The sequence below is a fragment of the Geospiza fortis genome, unplaced genomic scaffold, assembly GCF_000277835.1.
Source record: "Geospiza fortis unplaced genomic scaffold, GeoFor_1.0 scaffold161, whole genome shotgun sequence".
Classification (NCBI taxonomy): Eukaryota; Metazoa; Chordata; class Aves; order Passeriformes; family Thraupidae; genus Geospiza; species Geospiza fortis.
In genome coordinates, this window is record NW_005054375.1 from 1317447 (window position 1) to 1333115 (window position 15669).

A 15669-nucleotide genomic window follows, 5' to 3' on the forward strand; every position below is an offset into this window, starting at 1 on the left:
TAGCAAACAGAACACATGGAGGACAGGTGTTTTCAATAGGTGGCTGGGTATGCTGTGTGTGCTGGGGGCATCACTCCTCTGGGGAGCACACAAGTGGCAGGGCAGGCATCAGAGGCCAGGGACATCTGTGAGTCACAGCCACCGAGACCAGGCCACCCCCAGGCAGTGTCACAGGGCTGAGGGAGAGCTGCCAGGCCTCCTCAGTGACCACATTTGTACTTCCTAAATGCTGGGACAAGGCCCTGCCTTTAAATTGGGGTTTACAGCCAGAGAACCCCCTCTTTCTTGTTGAAAGACAGAAGGAGGAGCCGAGTTGTTAACTGAGACCGTGGGCTGTGAACCTGCAGCTATTAAGGTTTCCCTGTGGGCTGTTCCTCAGGCTTCTCCTTGGCAAGAGCCCCCTGAGAAGCAGTATAAAGATGGAAGGGTGTTCATGGAGACATCTGAAGTGCATGGAGAAAGCCACCCGTGGTGGAACTGATGCAAGATCAGACAGAGGAGCGAAGTTTTATTCTTTTTTCCCCATCATGAAAAATTTATCTTGTTGCTGCACACCAGGCTGCGCAGAGAGGTTTCTGCTGCCCAGGTGTCCTGTCATCCAGCAGCAGTCCGCCCAAAAAACAGAGTGGGCTTCTCTCGGTGGAACAAATTCAGGCAGATTTACAAGGTGTCAGAATTAAGATGGTATTGATTAGAAAAGCTTCTCCACTTCAGATTAGAAGAGAAAAATCATATCTAGCGATTTTCTGTAGCTACCAAGAAGACAGATGGAAATGTAAATGTATGCACATCTGCCGCTTCAAGCACTAATAGTTGTCCCTCAGTTGATGACTTGTAGTTGAACCATTTTTAGATTTTATTTTTATGAAAATTGTTCAGAGAAAAGATAAATCCTTGTGGTTTAGACAGCTGAAAAAATTAGTTGCAAAAATAAATCCCGTGCATAATTAGTATCTTAGCATCTCTTCGGGAAACCTGATTGTAGGACTGAGAAAAAGAGCCAAACTACTCAGAGCGATCCTTGCTGCTTGCTCTCCAGCTGTGACTTCTAATGTTTATCCCGAGCCATTAGGATCTGTTGGCTTCCTCTGCTGGCTGTGTGCAGGCAATTCATCCCTTGCTAGGCTGGCATGGTGAGGAGGCCACTGCCCACCACCCTCTTTGAACCCTTACCCTGAACCCATGGTCTTGGACTGACAGCAGGGCACAGCCTGGCCAGGGGCTCCCTTGCCCTCCCTCTCTGCACCTTCTGATGAAAATGCGCTCTTGAGAGTTTAATTCTGCCCCTATCCGCAGAACCCACAGTGGGGATTTTTTGTAAATTAAGCTGGAAGCTGTGCAAGTCTTTTCCCTCTCATAACCTTTTTATGTTTTGACTGAGGCCACCTCTTGACGTGAATAAAAAAGTACACTGCAAAGGTATGAAATGCCAGAGATTACTGAGATCATAGAAGAAGTGGAGAAATTTATAGCTGTCCATTAAAGACGTTTTCTCCTCTTCATTTTCCTTGGCACAAGTTACCTGTAAAAATTACTAAAAGAGTAAACCAGCTTCTCATAAAAAAGAAGTGTATATTTAAAATTATTGTCTTCATCCTGCTTTCTAGTTTTTCAGTCTCGAATCCAAAACAGTAATAAAATTCTAAACAGTAATAGGTAATGAGTTCAGAGCCTTCTCAGGCTTTCCTCCATAATCATGAGTTTAGAATTTTTTTCTTTTTTTTTTAATGAAAGCTGTGATTAAAAAAAAAAAAAGGCAATACTTCAGGCTCTAGGACTCAGAAAAAACAGACCTGGTGAAAGTGACAGCGAAAATATTCTAAGAGTAGCAACACTGAAAAGCAAAGCTAATATTGGATTTGAACCATCAGATGGAGACTGCAAGACTAAATAAGTCAAATAATAGCAGCAACAACAAAGTAATACGGCTTTGCAAAGATGGTGCTCCTGAGAGTTAAACACGTCTGCCTGCCAGATCATTGGCAGTGCAGGAGGACATCCATATATCTAGCTAGTTTTGTCTCATTGGCCATTCATTGACTGCATGTCAAGTACAAAGTATAGTCGAGTCCTTACAATGAGTTATGTCCTCTATAAACACCACATATCACTGCTCAGCAGCAAAACCAAACATATTTTTGAGGTATGTATGATAAGCAGGAGGTAGCTGTACACATCCTTATGATTAGAAATGGTGTCTGTGGCTGACCCAGCTTCCAGGAGAGGCAGGATATGATTTCATGAGCTGGGCATGGGAGCTTGTTAAAGACTGAAATGGTCCCACTGCATTTTGCTGTGGCTGTCACTGTGGAGTTTCCCTGGGAGCCAAACTGTGCCACCAGCAAGGTGAGATCCAAGTGGGACACTGGTGGTTGGGTTCTCATCCCCTTTGCCCATAGATTTGATTGGGGTAGGAAATTATGTAATATGAGTTTAAAGGATTTCTGGGATTGGACCATTGTGCAGATGAATCAGCAGTTTCTAACCCATCCCTGCTGGGAAGGGATCTGTTTCCTTCACAGGGAGGCTGCAGACTTCTTTGTTACCTGATTAAATTAACAAAATTCTGGTAATACCTTCTCACTTTTGAATTAAAGGATTTTTCGACAAAGCAAAGGGGTACAGGTTTTTCTCACCCCTTCTTGTAGCTTCCTGCATTTTTGCAGGGACTTAAGAATAAAAACAGGCTTTCCTTTCTGTCCTGACCATACATCTCCAAGTACAACCTTTTGCCTTCAGGCTCAGCTTTGATGGCGCTGCTGAAAGTTGTGCCAAGCTCTGGACAGTGGAGAGCTGGCTCATAGAGCCCAGTGTGGGGCTTGGCCATCCCAGGGCACCCAAACTGAGGGGCTCTGGTTCCCAGCACCTGTCTTCCTGTGCGAGTGGCAAGGATAGGAGGACCAGCAAAAATAAAACAGTTTGAAGAACTTTCAGCCATGGCTCTCTGAGGCCCTGGTGCAAATGGCATAGCCCAGGATGAGTGGAAGGATTTTTGCTTCTGGGCATCCCCTCCTGGGCCCATGGACAGAACCAGCTGGCAGGGAAGTGCAGTTTCACCACCTCTCATCTGTCAGCTGTGCCACAGGCTTAAACATGGCTTGGTGGGGAGGTGTGAGACCAGTACAGCCCTCACCTGGAGATATTTGTTGCAAGGGATTTGTCTCCGTGTTGAAGCCATCATTCCTCTCTGTCTAAAATAAATAACCGAGTGAGCATGGGATTTAAAGTAAGCGAAGACCAAGACCAAGGTGTTACCAAATGCAAATGACTAAAGACTAAAGGAAAACACAATTCTAGAAATCTCTAAGATGGTGCAGGACACCTAAATACCATTTTCAGAAGGCAGAGGGGAAGTCCAATGAATGGTCACTGTTTAAACAATGGCAGAAGGAAGAAGTGGATGTTATTATTTCATGTCTGAACACTTTCAGGGACTGTGTGCCACCATGGTGAGGGAGCTTAGGTGGGGCTGTGCAGTTCTCATGCTGCAGTGCTCTGGCATCTCAGCAGTGAGCTGCTTTTTGGTTCCTTGCACTGTTAGCTAGCTGAAAAAAGCTGGGAGTGATGAGCAAGCAGTGCATGTCTCCCTTCAAGAAGACCCATTCATTCAGATTTTGTTATTCCTTTTAATTTCCCTTTCTCCTCATAGGATCAGTAAGGATAAGAGCAGCTGGATCAATGAGGATCTGGTAGTCAGTCATTTGTCCCAGGACTAGGTGCCAGGTTTGTTCCAAGTTAAATGGTTACTTGCTATTAGAAACCTCTGCACTGAGGAGTGCAATATGCACTATGCATTAGCATATTGCTAATGTTCCCCATCACACAACAGCCTTTACCATCAGACTGAAGTTTCCTGGGGGACCTCCTGGTGTTCCATAGGTAAGCCAAATTGCAGACTGTGCAATCCTGTGAACTCACAGGATGTGCCCTTGTAAGCTCTTGGAGCTTCTGTTTTCTGTGGAACCCACTCACCCAGGGTTATGACTGTGGCACAGCTGAATTCCTAGCATGGCAGCAGAGAGGAGAGTGCCATGGGACTGCAGCTCTCATCAGAGAGGAGGCAGCATCCTGTGGCTCACAGGCTGCCACAGGCAAGCAAAGGCAGAAAGGAGAGAGAGCCTGCACCATGCTGCAGCACACCCTGCCCTGCACTGAGGCAGCAGAGGGCTTTCCTAGCATCCAGTCTGAAAAAAGTGCAGATAAAGTGTTGTGTTTGTCTTGAGAAGGAAAGTCTGGGTCAGAATTCCCAGTGCTGAATCCCTGGGCATGCTGGTGCAGTTCTCAGCATCCTTTGTTGGGATGGAGGGAATGGCAAGCTTTCCTCTTCTTTGGCTGTTTGCCGCCAATTTGAGACCAAACATTGTGGCCATTGGCAAAGCTCAGAATATCTCTCAAAGCTGCTCTAAACTGCACAAGCTTGCAGCCAACTCCAGGGGCTGCTCAGCTGCCAGGATGTGCCAGGGCACAGAGCTGTCTGCCTGCTTCCCTGTCTTCCCCAAAGCCCCATTGCTGAGAGGTGGGATGGGCAGGTCCTCCCCATGCAGCGCCTGCTCTAGCCCAGCACAGTCTCGGAAGCACCAGGCCACTGCTGCAGAACAAGCTCCTCAGCCTGGAATGATCATTTCCAAGAGGAAAGGAGTATTTTAGGTATGACATTTAGCTTCTAGCCTTTCACTAAAGATGAAATAAGAGATGAGGTTATTTTATAACCTAAATATTAAAAGTGCTTCAGATGTGGAAGGAAGCAAATGCTGCAGAGAGGCAGGGTGGGTAAATAGCAATACACACTGTTTGATAAAAGTTTCATGTCAGTTTAGTTTCTTCTGCATTGTGTCACTCCATAGATCCTCTCTGAAGAAGTTGTATTGTGAATCTAATAAAGGCAGGAAATTCCTTCTATTCCTCCTGGTTTCCCTCAGCTGCAATTCTTTATGTGACGTCTTGTTTTATAGCTGTTGTCAATGAAAACCATTCAGTAGCTCCCACTGCAAAAAAATTAAAATCAGATATCTGTCTTTGATCTGGTAAATCAGGGCATTTTCCCCAAATTGTAGTCACTTACAATAGAATTTGTACCCCAAAACAGCGGAACTTTGCAACTCCAGACTGAAAAGATGGGAAGTATTCCCCATAGAGGTTAAATTTTTTGTCATGTTCCTGCAAATATTTTATTTTGTTTTGTTTTAGAAGAAATTGTGCAAAAGACTCTAAACTGTTGCACAGAAAATTACATTTTTTCTCCCACCACAATGGAAAATTTTGCTTCTCACCATGGCCAGGTATCGTGTTCTCACAGAACTGTGAAAAGATTTGTTAGTTCAGTTCATTTCTCAAACTTATGTTCCTAATGTCGGTATTGAACTGTTATTTCTGTCAAAAAAATCAAAGCTACTCAAAGGTGGAAAAATACACCCCCAAGCTCCTAGAGAAACAAGATGAGAATATAGGAATGTTGTAATCTTTGTCTATATGATGTTATATTATCCTGTGGAATGGAGGCAACATAATGAAATTTATACCCATCACAGAGTGTGCAATGGAATCACAAAACAATCAGATTGATAGTACCATATAAATTAGGAGGGGGAAGGGTGGCTGGGTGGGATGCTGCAAATAAGTCTCAAATACCGCACAAAAGTCACTATGACTGTTTAGTTTCAACAGATACAGGAGATTAGCCAGGATTATTAGACATTTTTTCCTTTGCCCCCAGAAGAGTGTATAAGCTCTATTGCTCTCCTGCACACCATCTTCTATTTTTTAAACAGTGTTTATCACCAGACAGAATGATACACAATAGCATACTCAATATTTTATTTCTGAAAAACACTGTAACCCTAGCCTATTAGGGCTATTCTTTTGCCATATCTCAAATTTCTTGTTTCTTCTATGTTGACTAAAATGGATTCAGAAAAGGTTACAAGAATTTTCTGTATTTTTTCAAGAAGAGATGGTAATTTTTTCTGGCTTTCTGATGCTCAAAAATAACTGAATATTTTTGAGATCAGAGCTCAGGCATGGCAAATTTCAGAAGGATGAGAAACAAAAAAGAAGGTGCACTAAGAGCTGCTAGACCTAAATAACCTACAAACTCTAAAGTTAGGGGACCCTCACTAATTAATAGAACCTCTCAGAGAGAGCAAGAGAAAATCAGTGTCTGTCTCTGCCATTGCTTCCTACTCTCAGACTGCTGAGGATTTGATGGGGGAAAGAGGGAGGACAAAAGAGGGCAAACTAATTATTGCCAGATCTCTTTTCCCTGCTGTGCCAGCAGTCTCTACAGGTAGGACATGCAGCTGTGGCCTGTGCTGGTCCCCTGCACTGCCAGGCTGGCAGTGCATCCTGCACAGGTGGCACGCCTGGTCACAGTGCTCTTCTGCCTTCTGTAATTCAGGCTGATCTCTTGAGAGGGTAATTGGGTAATCCTGAGCACAACAATGTCCTTGGACATGGTTGGGCTTTAGCTGGACCTGTTGAGTTTACTTATTTAGAGAGGCCAAACAGCAGCTGCATGTGGCAGATACAGACATCACATTATGCCAGAGTTACCAGCAAAGGACACAGGGGAATAATACTGCTGATTTAATGCATGTTTCCTTTTTTTTTTTCTTTTTTTTTTTTTGCAATGACTGTGCTATTAATACTGCAGTCACCAGAACTTTTGTTGTTGTTGCTTAGATCAATAGCGAAGGGACGGCGGCGAGGAGCTGCTGTGGTTCTGGCTGCTGCTGTGGGAGAGGAACTGGTGAATAACGTGTGTGATTTCTCTTTTCCTTGTAGTTTCACTCTGCAGTGACCAGGATCCAAGTTCAAAGACCTGGTTTCAATTACACGTTTGCCCATATATGTATCCTGAACAATGACAAGACATGCATAGTGGACGACATAGTGCATGTACTGGAGGAATTAAAGGCTGCTCGTTCTTCTAATCGAACTAATTTTGCAATCACTTACCCGATTACTCACTTAAAGGATGGCAGGGAAGTGTACAATGGGCATCAGCTCGGTGGGGTTACTGTGCACAGCAAGGACCGGGTGAAGTCTGCAGAAGCCATTCAGCTCACCTACTACTTGCAGGCAATCAACTCCTTGAATGACATGGTGGCAGAGAAGTGGGAATCCATTTTTTGTGACACTGTTGAACTTTTCCAGAAATCCAACAGGAAAGTCAAAATGTATCCTTTCACTTCCTCTTCGCTGAAGGAGGATTTCCAGAAGACGAGCAGGGTGTCAGAACGCTACCTGATCACGAGCTTGGTCCTTGTGGTCACCTTGGCCATTCTCTGCTGCTCCATGCAGGATTGTGTCCGCAGCAAACCCTGGCTTGGCCTGCTGGGATTGCTGACAGTGACCCTTGCCACCCTGACTGCTGCTGGGATCATCAATCTCACTGGTGGGAAATACAATTCCACCTTCCTGGGAATCCCCTTCGTCATGTTAGGTAACTATCTCCTCTCTCTTTTGTGTGTTTGTGCGTCCCTGATGCATTTCCCAGCAAGCAGACAAGCATCACTGCATGGTTCCTGTTGTCTCATTCCTGCAGCACTGCCCCATGCCAAATCCACACTGCCTCTTTTCCTAAACTGTTTTTATGGTGCCTGGATGTTAAAATCATGCCTGGGGCTCCAGTATGGCATAGCACAAGGCTGTGGGATGTGGAGCCTGTGCAGTAGAAAGGAACAAGGATGTGCAAATGCCGTGCCTTTAGCAGAGAGGGAGCCCAGCTGCTGCTTCTCTGTGGATGTTGTGATTCTGGTTTTGGAGGGAGACCTTTGCAGTGGTCCCCATGCAACACTGACAGCATCAGCTGTGCTGGCAAATCAAAGGGCTGCCCGTGTTGGGCATTGAGGGAATGCTGGCTCCTTTGGAGACCAGAGTGATGCTGTCCTGGCTTGGCAGGTGTCTCCCTGTGGGATAAGAGCAGTGGTTGGTTCTGGGTTGCATTTCTCCAGAAGTTCTTGTGTTGGCTGAGCAAGTGTAGGGAGAGTTTCACAGCCCTGGGGTAGAGAACTTTGGCAGCCCTGGTCAGGGATGGACCTGCAAGCTCAGCACCAGTACATCCCACGGCAGAGGGTTGTGGGAAGGGGCTGTTCCCTGGCTCCTGTGCCAGCAGAGACATCTTCATCTCCCTGGGTTTTCTTCTACCTTCACTCACTGGGGAGTATGGAGTGGTTTCAGTTTGTTTTGTTTTGTTTTTGTGGAGGGCAATGAAGGGGAGGACAGAAGTCTGGTCATCTTGCTCCCCAACCAGAGTCAGAGCCCTCTCCTGCTGGCACCGGGGCATTTGTGGGAATTCTGTATATTGTACCCAAAGAGGCAGGAGGACTTCACGGGAGACAAAACGAGAGCTCTGGAGAGTTCAGAGCCTCTTTGTTTGTTTTTGGTTCATAACCAGTGTGAAAAGCTTTGTGCACTGTAGGTGTTTAATATGTCCTTGTTCACGCCATTATTCATTTGTGGAGAATAATACATGCACTGATTTGATCACAGCTTCCCCAGCTGAAAATCAGTGTTCAGTAATCCTTCAGGTTTCAAGTGTAAGAGTGTCTCCACTGACTTAGTCACATCATGTAGTGATATGACACGTTTTGAGCACAGCTATTTTTATATCCAGCGCCAGGTTCCTGTGCTGTGCTGGTACTGTAGTGCTGCTGCACTGTGGTATTGTTGCACTTTAATTAAAGACTATGCTTCAGTGCATCACACTACCAGTTAACATACGGAATATATTCAGTGACAAACAGAATCCAGCTACATTACATCGGCTGTCATTTTCAGATGACATCCGTGAAAATTAAACTACATTGTAATCTAGAGGAAATGCAGCACCAGAAAGTCAGAGTCAAAAGAAGGGTATCTTTCTGACCTGAGTCTCTGGGTTTTTTTGGTGGGTTTTTATGCCGATTCATGTATTATAAAATTCAATTTCTCAAACTAAGTAGTGTATATTAAGTGTAACTTTAGATAGGAGGGGATTTTCTGATGTGTTACAAGAGTAGCAGAAAAGCAGTCCAAAGTCCAGACATATGAAATGAAAGTACGTGGGAAAACTGATTCAAAATTATGAAATATTAGCTTTGTTTAGGGATCAAATATCTGCTCACTGCAACAACCTCTCAGATCTTTAATTTACTAGTAGTGACAATGCTGAGACTTGAAATCCTCAAAGACTTACAGATAACTATGAAAAGTTTCACATGTCTATTTTAGTGCTCCTTTAAGTGCCAGGCTGTATAGTCAATTCTGCTTTTCTTTTAGTTTTGTTTTTTTTTTCTTTTTCCTGATTTTTTTTTTGCTCTTGCTTGGTTGAAGTATTCCACTCTTAAAAGGGCAGCTCAGCTCCCAGTATGAACAAGTCAAAATAGAGCAGCCAAGTTCATGTAAATCTTGCCCGCTTCCCCAGCTGCATAAAATCTCCCAAGGGATGGGAATATCAACAGGTGAACAGAAGGCACTGACAGCATTTTGGAGTTTTTAATGAGAACTGTTTAAAGCTGGCAGATAGCTAGAAAGGCAGGTTAGCCTTTTTTTTTTTTTCTTCTTGAAGTACAAAGGCAAGATTCATGTGTTTTGAGATGTATTTCATACCTAGATGTTGTTTTGCTTATAAAGGATGTTTTAAGTCAAGGCAACTGAAGGCTACAGACACCAAGAGCCTCCATCACAGCCCGCTGAACTGCTTCCACTTAATTCCAGTGACCATCAGATTAGATCATAGATTAACTGACCTTTAGAAAGCTAAAGGATTTCTGGCTAACGACGCAGCCCTGTACCTATTACTCATAATCTCATGGCTAAAAGCAGAAATGAGATAGAAAAAACAATTACACCGGACACATTTCAGGCACAGCCCCTTTACTGGTATACAACATTAATGAAGTTTCCCTGGTTTATAGCAGCTGAGGATTTTTAACTTTTCATCAGCGTTGCGGAGGCGGGGGGACACTCTCCAGACATCATTTGACACAGGATGAGATTACATCTTTCATAACAAATAGTTTTCATCATGCACTCTGTCTCCTCCTTGGACCACTTCCTTCTGTGTTTCACTGCACAACCACTACAACATTTGCATCATGTCTAACCTGAGTTCCCCTTTTGTGACTTAGCTGTCCTCCTTATTTATCCATTGCATCAGGAAAATAATTTATTTTCTTTTTCTTTGCTTATTTGGTACCACTCTCACTTGCCCAGTCTTCTTCCTTTTCATCCCAGCTTTCCTCAGACTCACACAGACTGTGTTTACCAGACTTCCAGCAATCTTCTTACTTTTGGCCATTCCACATCTTCCATGGAGTGTGGTGCCTAAATCCAGGCACAGGATTCAGACTGAGGCTTTCAGCAGCATGTAGAGTAGGAGGAGGATTTTTCACATCTTGCATATGGCACTGCTGTTCATACATCGCCATATGTCATTCATTTTTTTCTCAGCAGTATGAAATAGTTGGCATTTGGTTGGTGGTACATGGTAATTCACAGATCCTTCATGTCATTTTCTACCCTGTTTTCACAGCCATTTATTCCAAACAACATGCAGAAGTTTGCCCCTGTCCTTGCTGAATTATAGCTCGTTTACCTCACACCATTTCTCCTCAATAAGTTTATCTGGAGACCATCACTGTCTCCAAGATGTATTAGCTGGTCAGCAATGTTTTGCAATTATCAACCTTTTCATATTTTCAAGAATTACTTTCTGAATAGGTTGTCCAGTCACAAGCCCAGTCTAAAAATATAGGCAGTATGTCTGGAAAATAGTCTGATCAAAGTGCTTTGTAATACTTCTTCCATTCATCCTGTTTTCCTTGACATCCCTTATTCATCAGCCATTTCCAAGAACAAACAAGCTACAGTGAAGGGTACCAGCCTCTGTAGATGTTGAATCCTCAGCTTTTGCATCAACAGGGAATTTTAAAAGTTACTAAATTACCATTACTTACCAAATTACAGTCTTAAGCTCAGGCTGTGTAAGTGTAGGCAGGAATATCTTTTGCCTACTCCACCTGTTAAATATGACATGCCAGTTTAAACACTTCATACTTTGGATTTAATCATGGTAGTTTATTCTAATTTATTTTACTTTTGATTAAGGCAGATTACTGTAACCCATCTTACAAAAGATGACTCTACATAGTCTGAGTATGTCACTACTGTGACGATTTTTATGGTGAGGCAGGTTTCTTTTTTTGTTGTCCCTGATTTCTGACTCAATGGCAAAAACTGAAGCTGGGAGAAATGTTGCCAGAGACCCCCTTCCCCAGCAGATACTAAATAGTGAAGGTTCCCTTTGATGCCTGGAGGTCCATCTGTGAGAGGCTGTGGCTGGGACTGGCCTGAACCCCACTGATGGCTGTGGGGCGAGGCAGCAGAGTCAGGGCTGGCTGCAGCCACTCTTTTCTCTGGGATATCTTGTCAAGTCAAACTGGGAGCTGCTCTTCTCTAGTTATAGGTTAACACAGGTACTTCCAATCTGAAAGTGAAGCCTAAAACCTGGGAAAATTAGCAGGCTCCCACCATTTGTCTGGACATAGTATGAATTAGCTCATGTTTCTGGTTTTTTAAAAACTGCCATCCACATCTATCAGTGTGCAAACAAGTAATTTAAGGACAAGTTTGCTGACATGTCTAGATCTTGTGAATACTTTGCTGAATTAGGGATGTTCATTTTTGGCCATAGGAAGCAAAAAAAATTAATTCTACAGCTAGGTTGGGTTTAAAATAGCTGATTTATAGTGTCAGCTGAAAAACAGAATTAAAATTCTGATTTCCTGTTGCCTTCTTCATTAAAAACTACAGATGTTTGGTCTGGCACAGATGCTAATATATCCATCATAAGTTTCCCTTACACATTAAATGCTGTTTAAAAACTGCCAAACCTTTAAAAATAATGTTTCCCTCAAAAAATCACAGTGTTACCAAACAAATCATTGGACAACAACCAGCACTGTCTGAACAAGTTTTTGGCGTGACTTTTTTTTCCCTTCCCAGAGGCAGAGTGGAACCTAGGCACTCAAAAGAAAATTGCAGCATAGCCCTTTGCACTGCAGACTAGCAGTGTGTTTGCTGTTCCTTCAGAAATGGATACATCTTACTCGGGGAGAAGTGGCTCTCTTCAGCTGCCAAGTTCATGAAAAGCATCGGCTCTGTGGAACCGCGCTGGAACGCCGGGCGCTGCCAGATATGGGCAGGGACACAGGGCCAGCTCCCTGAGCTTATATTTAGCCTCCAATGCTGGCAGGGGAAAACCAGGTAGAAGTTATGAGAGTGCCTTCAGCTTGTAGCACACTGTAAAAGGAAGTTATAGGCAGCCGTGTGTGAAACTCCGCAAAAACGGGCAAATGAAAACCCCTTCTTACAACCCCCATCGCATCCCACCCTGCATGATGCCCCTTCTGGGATGAAAGAAAGGAAAAGCAGACAGCAGAGAGATCCAGGGAGGGATGTGTGGGAAGGAGCAGGTGGAAATGTCAGGCAGGACCCAGGCAGGGTTCTCCTGAGGTTCCTCCTCAAGTGGAGGAAAGTCAGGGGGAGAAGGATGCCCTTACAGGGCTGCAGAGGAGGCACAGGAGCAGGTGAGGTGTGGAGCACTTTGGAAGGTACCTGGAGGAACCAGGGCTCGTAGTGGCACCTTACAGATGCAGAGAAGTTCCAGTCACTTCATAGAAACACAGATTTGTTGGGGGCACACCTTCCATATGGCTTGCCTTGGGGAGAGCTGTGCTGATGGAAAAGTGAGCTCAGATACCTGTATGGGGGCTTTAAAAATGCAAAAAGTCAGAGCACCATAGATGGGATCTGAGGTCAGAGACAGTTGGGAAAGAAGGTTGGAAGGAAAAAGGCAACAGAAGAGGGGAGGTCAGTGTGTTTGATGATAGAAGTGAAAAGCACAGGAGAGCAGGTGAGAGGACTGCTGAAGGTTAGGGACCATGAAGGCAACAGGCAAGTAAACCAAGCAGGACAGCTGGTAAGCAGCACAAAAACCTGAGGGTGTTCAGGCCAGCACACACCAGTACATGGGGCTCACTGGTGCTGTGCCTCAGTTCCTGTAAGGCACCTGGCCTGGCTGCTGCTTGTTGTCCTATACACATTACAACAATACTTATACATTGCAACAATACATTACAAGAGTTACATTACAGAATCCATCCCCTCCAGGGGCTTTTCCTGAAGCATCTGCAGCTAATCCAGCAGCAATCCAGCGAAGGATATTGCTGCTAAATTGCTACAGAGCCCTGGCATGTCCATAGCTTCAGAGTCCATCCTCTCGTGATGCTCCAACCCTCTCCTGGGGTCTTCGCTCTTCTGGATTATCCCCTCCAGGGGAACTCACCATCTTCTCCTGGGACTCTCCTGGTCCTCACCCTCTCCTGGGGTTGTCTATCCTCTTCATCCTCGGACTCTCCCAGGGTCCTCTATCCTGGTCCTTACAGCAGCCATCTCCTCATCCTTGCAGTCTTCTGACTCTTACTCTGACTCCACCCTTTTATGCTACTTGATCTTAATTGGTTACAGGTGTGGTTCTTAATTGGCCCCAGCTGCAACTCATTGGGGGATAAGATTACATACTGTGCCCCCCTACAATTCTCCCTACAGCTACTCAGTTCTCTGGAAGAACATGGTGGTAGAGAGTTGCAACATCTGCCAAATTCATACGCCCGAAAAGCATCCATTATCCTCCCTATCAAGCACCCAAGTGTTTGCTATGTTCAATAAAACTGAAGAGTCAACACTGGTTACATATAGAGTTTCAAAGACAGTGAAGCAGCCCCTCCACAGGTCTCCCCATTGCCTTTCAGTCCACACGCAAAAGTAACACACACTCCCAAATGTTTGACTTTGTATAGTATTTTTCCACCAATTTTCCTGCAGTCAGTAAATAAAAATGTGAAGCTCACTGAGTCTGTTTTTTTATTCCCCAGCTAAGCTTTCTCGTTCTACCTGACCAACTGTCCCTCTGCTGTCCTTTCATGCTGTGAAGAAGCATGTCCTCCTTCATCTGGCTCAGCTGCTGCCCCCATGTCTCTTTCTCCCATCTCATCCATCTCTTTTGCAGTATCTGGCAGCCTCCTTCAGCAGGTCTCACCCATCTTCCTGCTCCAGGCCATGGCATCTCCTTCCTAATGCCTGCACAACTCTCAGCATCTTTTGGTCTCACTAAGCTTCCTTCATCTTTTCTGCTGGTTTTCACATTCCTGTCAGTGTGTCCCCTCTGCCATTTTGGTTGGGTTTTCTTTTAAATTTCTCCTCTCTCATCCTCCCCTCTCGTCAGCCACAGCTGGCCCCATTGCTTCCACCATTTTCCCTATATTCTTCACAACTTCCTTGGCACTCAGATAGGTCCCCACTGTGCCCTGCAGTTGTATCTCAGCTGCTTGTGGTTTCCACCATTCATCCTTTCCTTTTTTCGTACTGCCAAAGCACTCCAAGAGTGCCCTGGAAGTACACTTGGTTTTTTGTCACTCCATCTGCTCAGCTTTCCCAGTTCAACCCTGTGCAGCTCAGTTACAGTCCTAAAGCATTTTGTGGTTTGTTCCTTTCATCCGTCTTCTAAGAAATGAATAAAATTATCTGGTTTTATCTACCCTGAACAGACAGAATCCCAGGCATGTCACTTTCCTCATCATGCTTTTTTCTTCTCCCTTTTCTGTTCTCAGTCCCTCAGTCTTTTATGACATCTCTAAGCAGCATGCAGTCCTTCAAGCATCACATGGTATTTCTGTTCCTCATGTGGAAGAGGGAGTAAGAGCAGAACTAGGTTCCCAGGCCACCTCTCCTCACTCAATGTTCCAATTAGTCCGCTCACCAAAGTCAGCACTTTCCACCCAAAGTGGAGCTGATTAATCACCTCCTTCACCTGCTGGTCTTCCTCACTCCAGCTCTCCTCCTGAAGGATGATGTCTCCAGCCCCTTAAGGAACCCAAACAGAGAAGCCACTATTGCATGGGAAAGAAATAGACTTGAAAAGCAAATGGTGCAGACTGTTTCAGACACCGGCCTTTTCCTGAGCAGTTGAAAAGCAGCAGGTAGAGCTTGCAGCTGGCACACAGGACAGACACACAGCCAACATGGTGCCCAGGTTCCCCCTTCACCAACACAAAGCCCAGTGAAATCCCTGCACACGGTCGTGCTTCTTGGCTTCAGAACACTGCTGATGACTCAGATAATTTACAATGTTTTTTGGAAGAGAGGACCTGTATCCATAGGAAGTCAGTCCAGAGAACATCTTAATATTGAAACCAAGTGCTGTACAGCCATTTCCTCTTCATTTTTGGTGCTCCAATATACACTTGTGAAAAGTATGTTACAGGTGATGCGGCGTGTTCAATGAACATTCATTTATGCAAAGAGTAACAGAAAGCTGTTACACTGTCACTGTCTGCATTCTTGTAACTGTGGGGAGCTCAGTGCATGCAAGGGCTCCGTGGAGGGCTTTGTCAGAGGTGTCCCAAACAGCAACAGGCACCGAAAGTTTGGCACTGACATCCTGATTTTCTTCAAGTAGTGAAATCCCTCAAGAGAAACTTTCACATGTATGAGAATATACTGGAAGTTCAGAGGTTAAAGAAGGGAATCTTGTCTCTATCTCTGTAGCTACATGTAGAATGTGTGTGTGTATATTTATATATTCGTTTGTGGTACACTTTATGTACTGGGCCTGGGTGGTCAATGAGG

The 15669-nt window shown here is 44.6% G+C and overlaps 1 protein-coding gene across 1 annotated transcript in view; it reads left to right on the plus strand.

Moving 5' to 3' along the window:
* Positions 1-6437: 6437 nt before the first annotated feature.
* The window catches only part of PTCHD1 (patched domain containing 1), a 27094-nt gene continuing 17862 nt past the window's right edge, over positions 6438-15669 (plus strand). Inside the window, exons 1-2 of the mRNA XM_014308591.2 lie at positions 6438-6452; positions 6781-7441. Coding sequence (XP_014164066.1) covers positions 6438-6452; positions 6781-7441 — 676 coding nt within the window. The remainder of the gene's footprint in view (positions 6453-6780; positions 7442-15669) is intronic.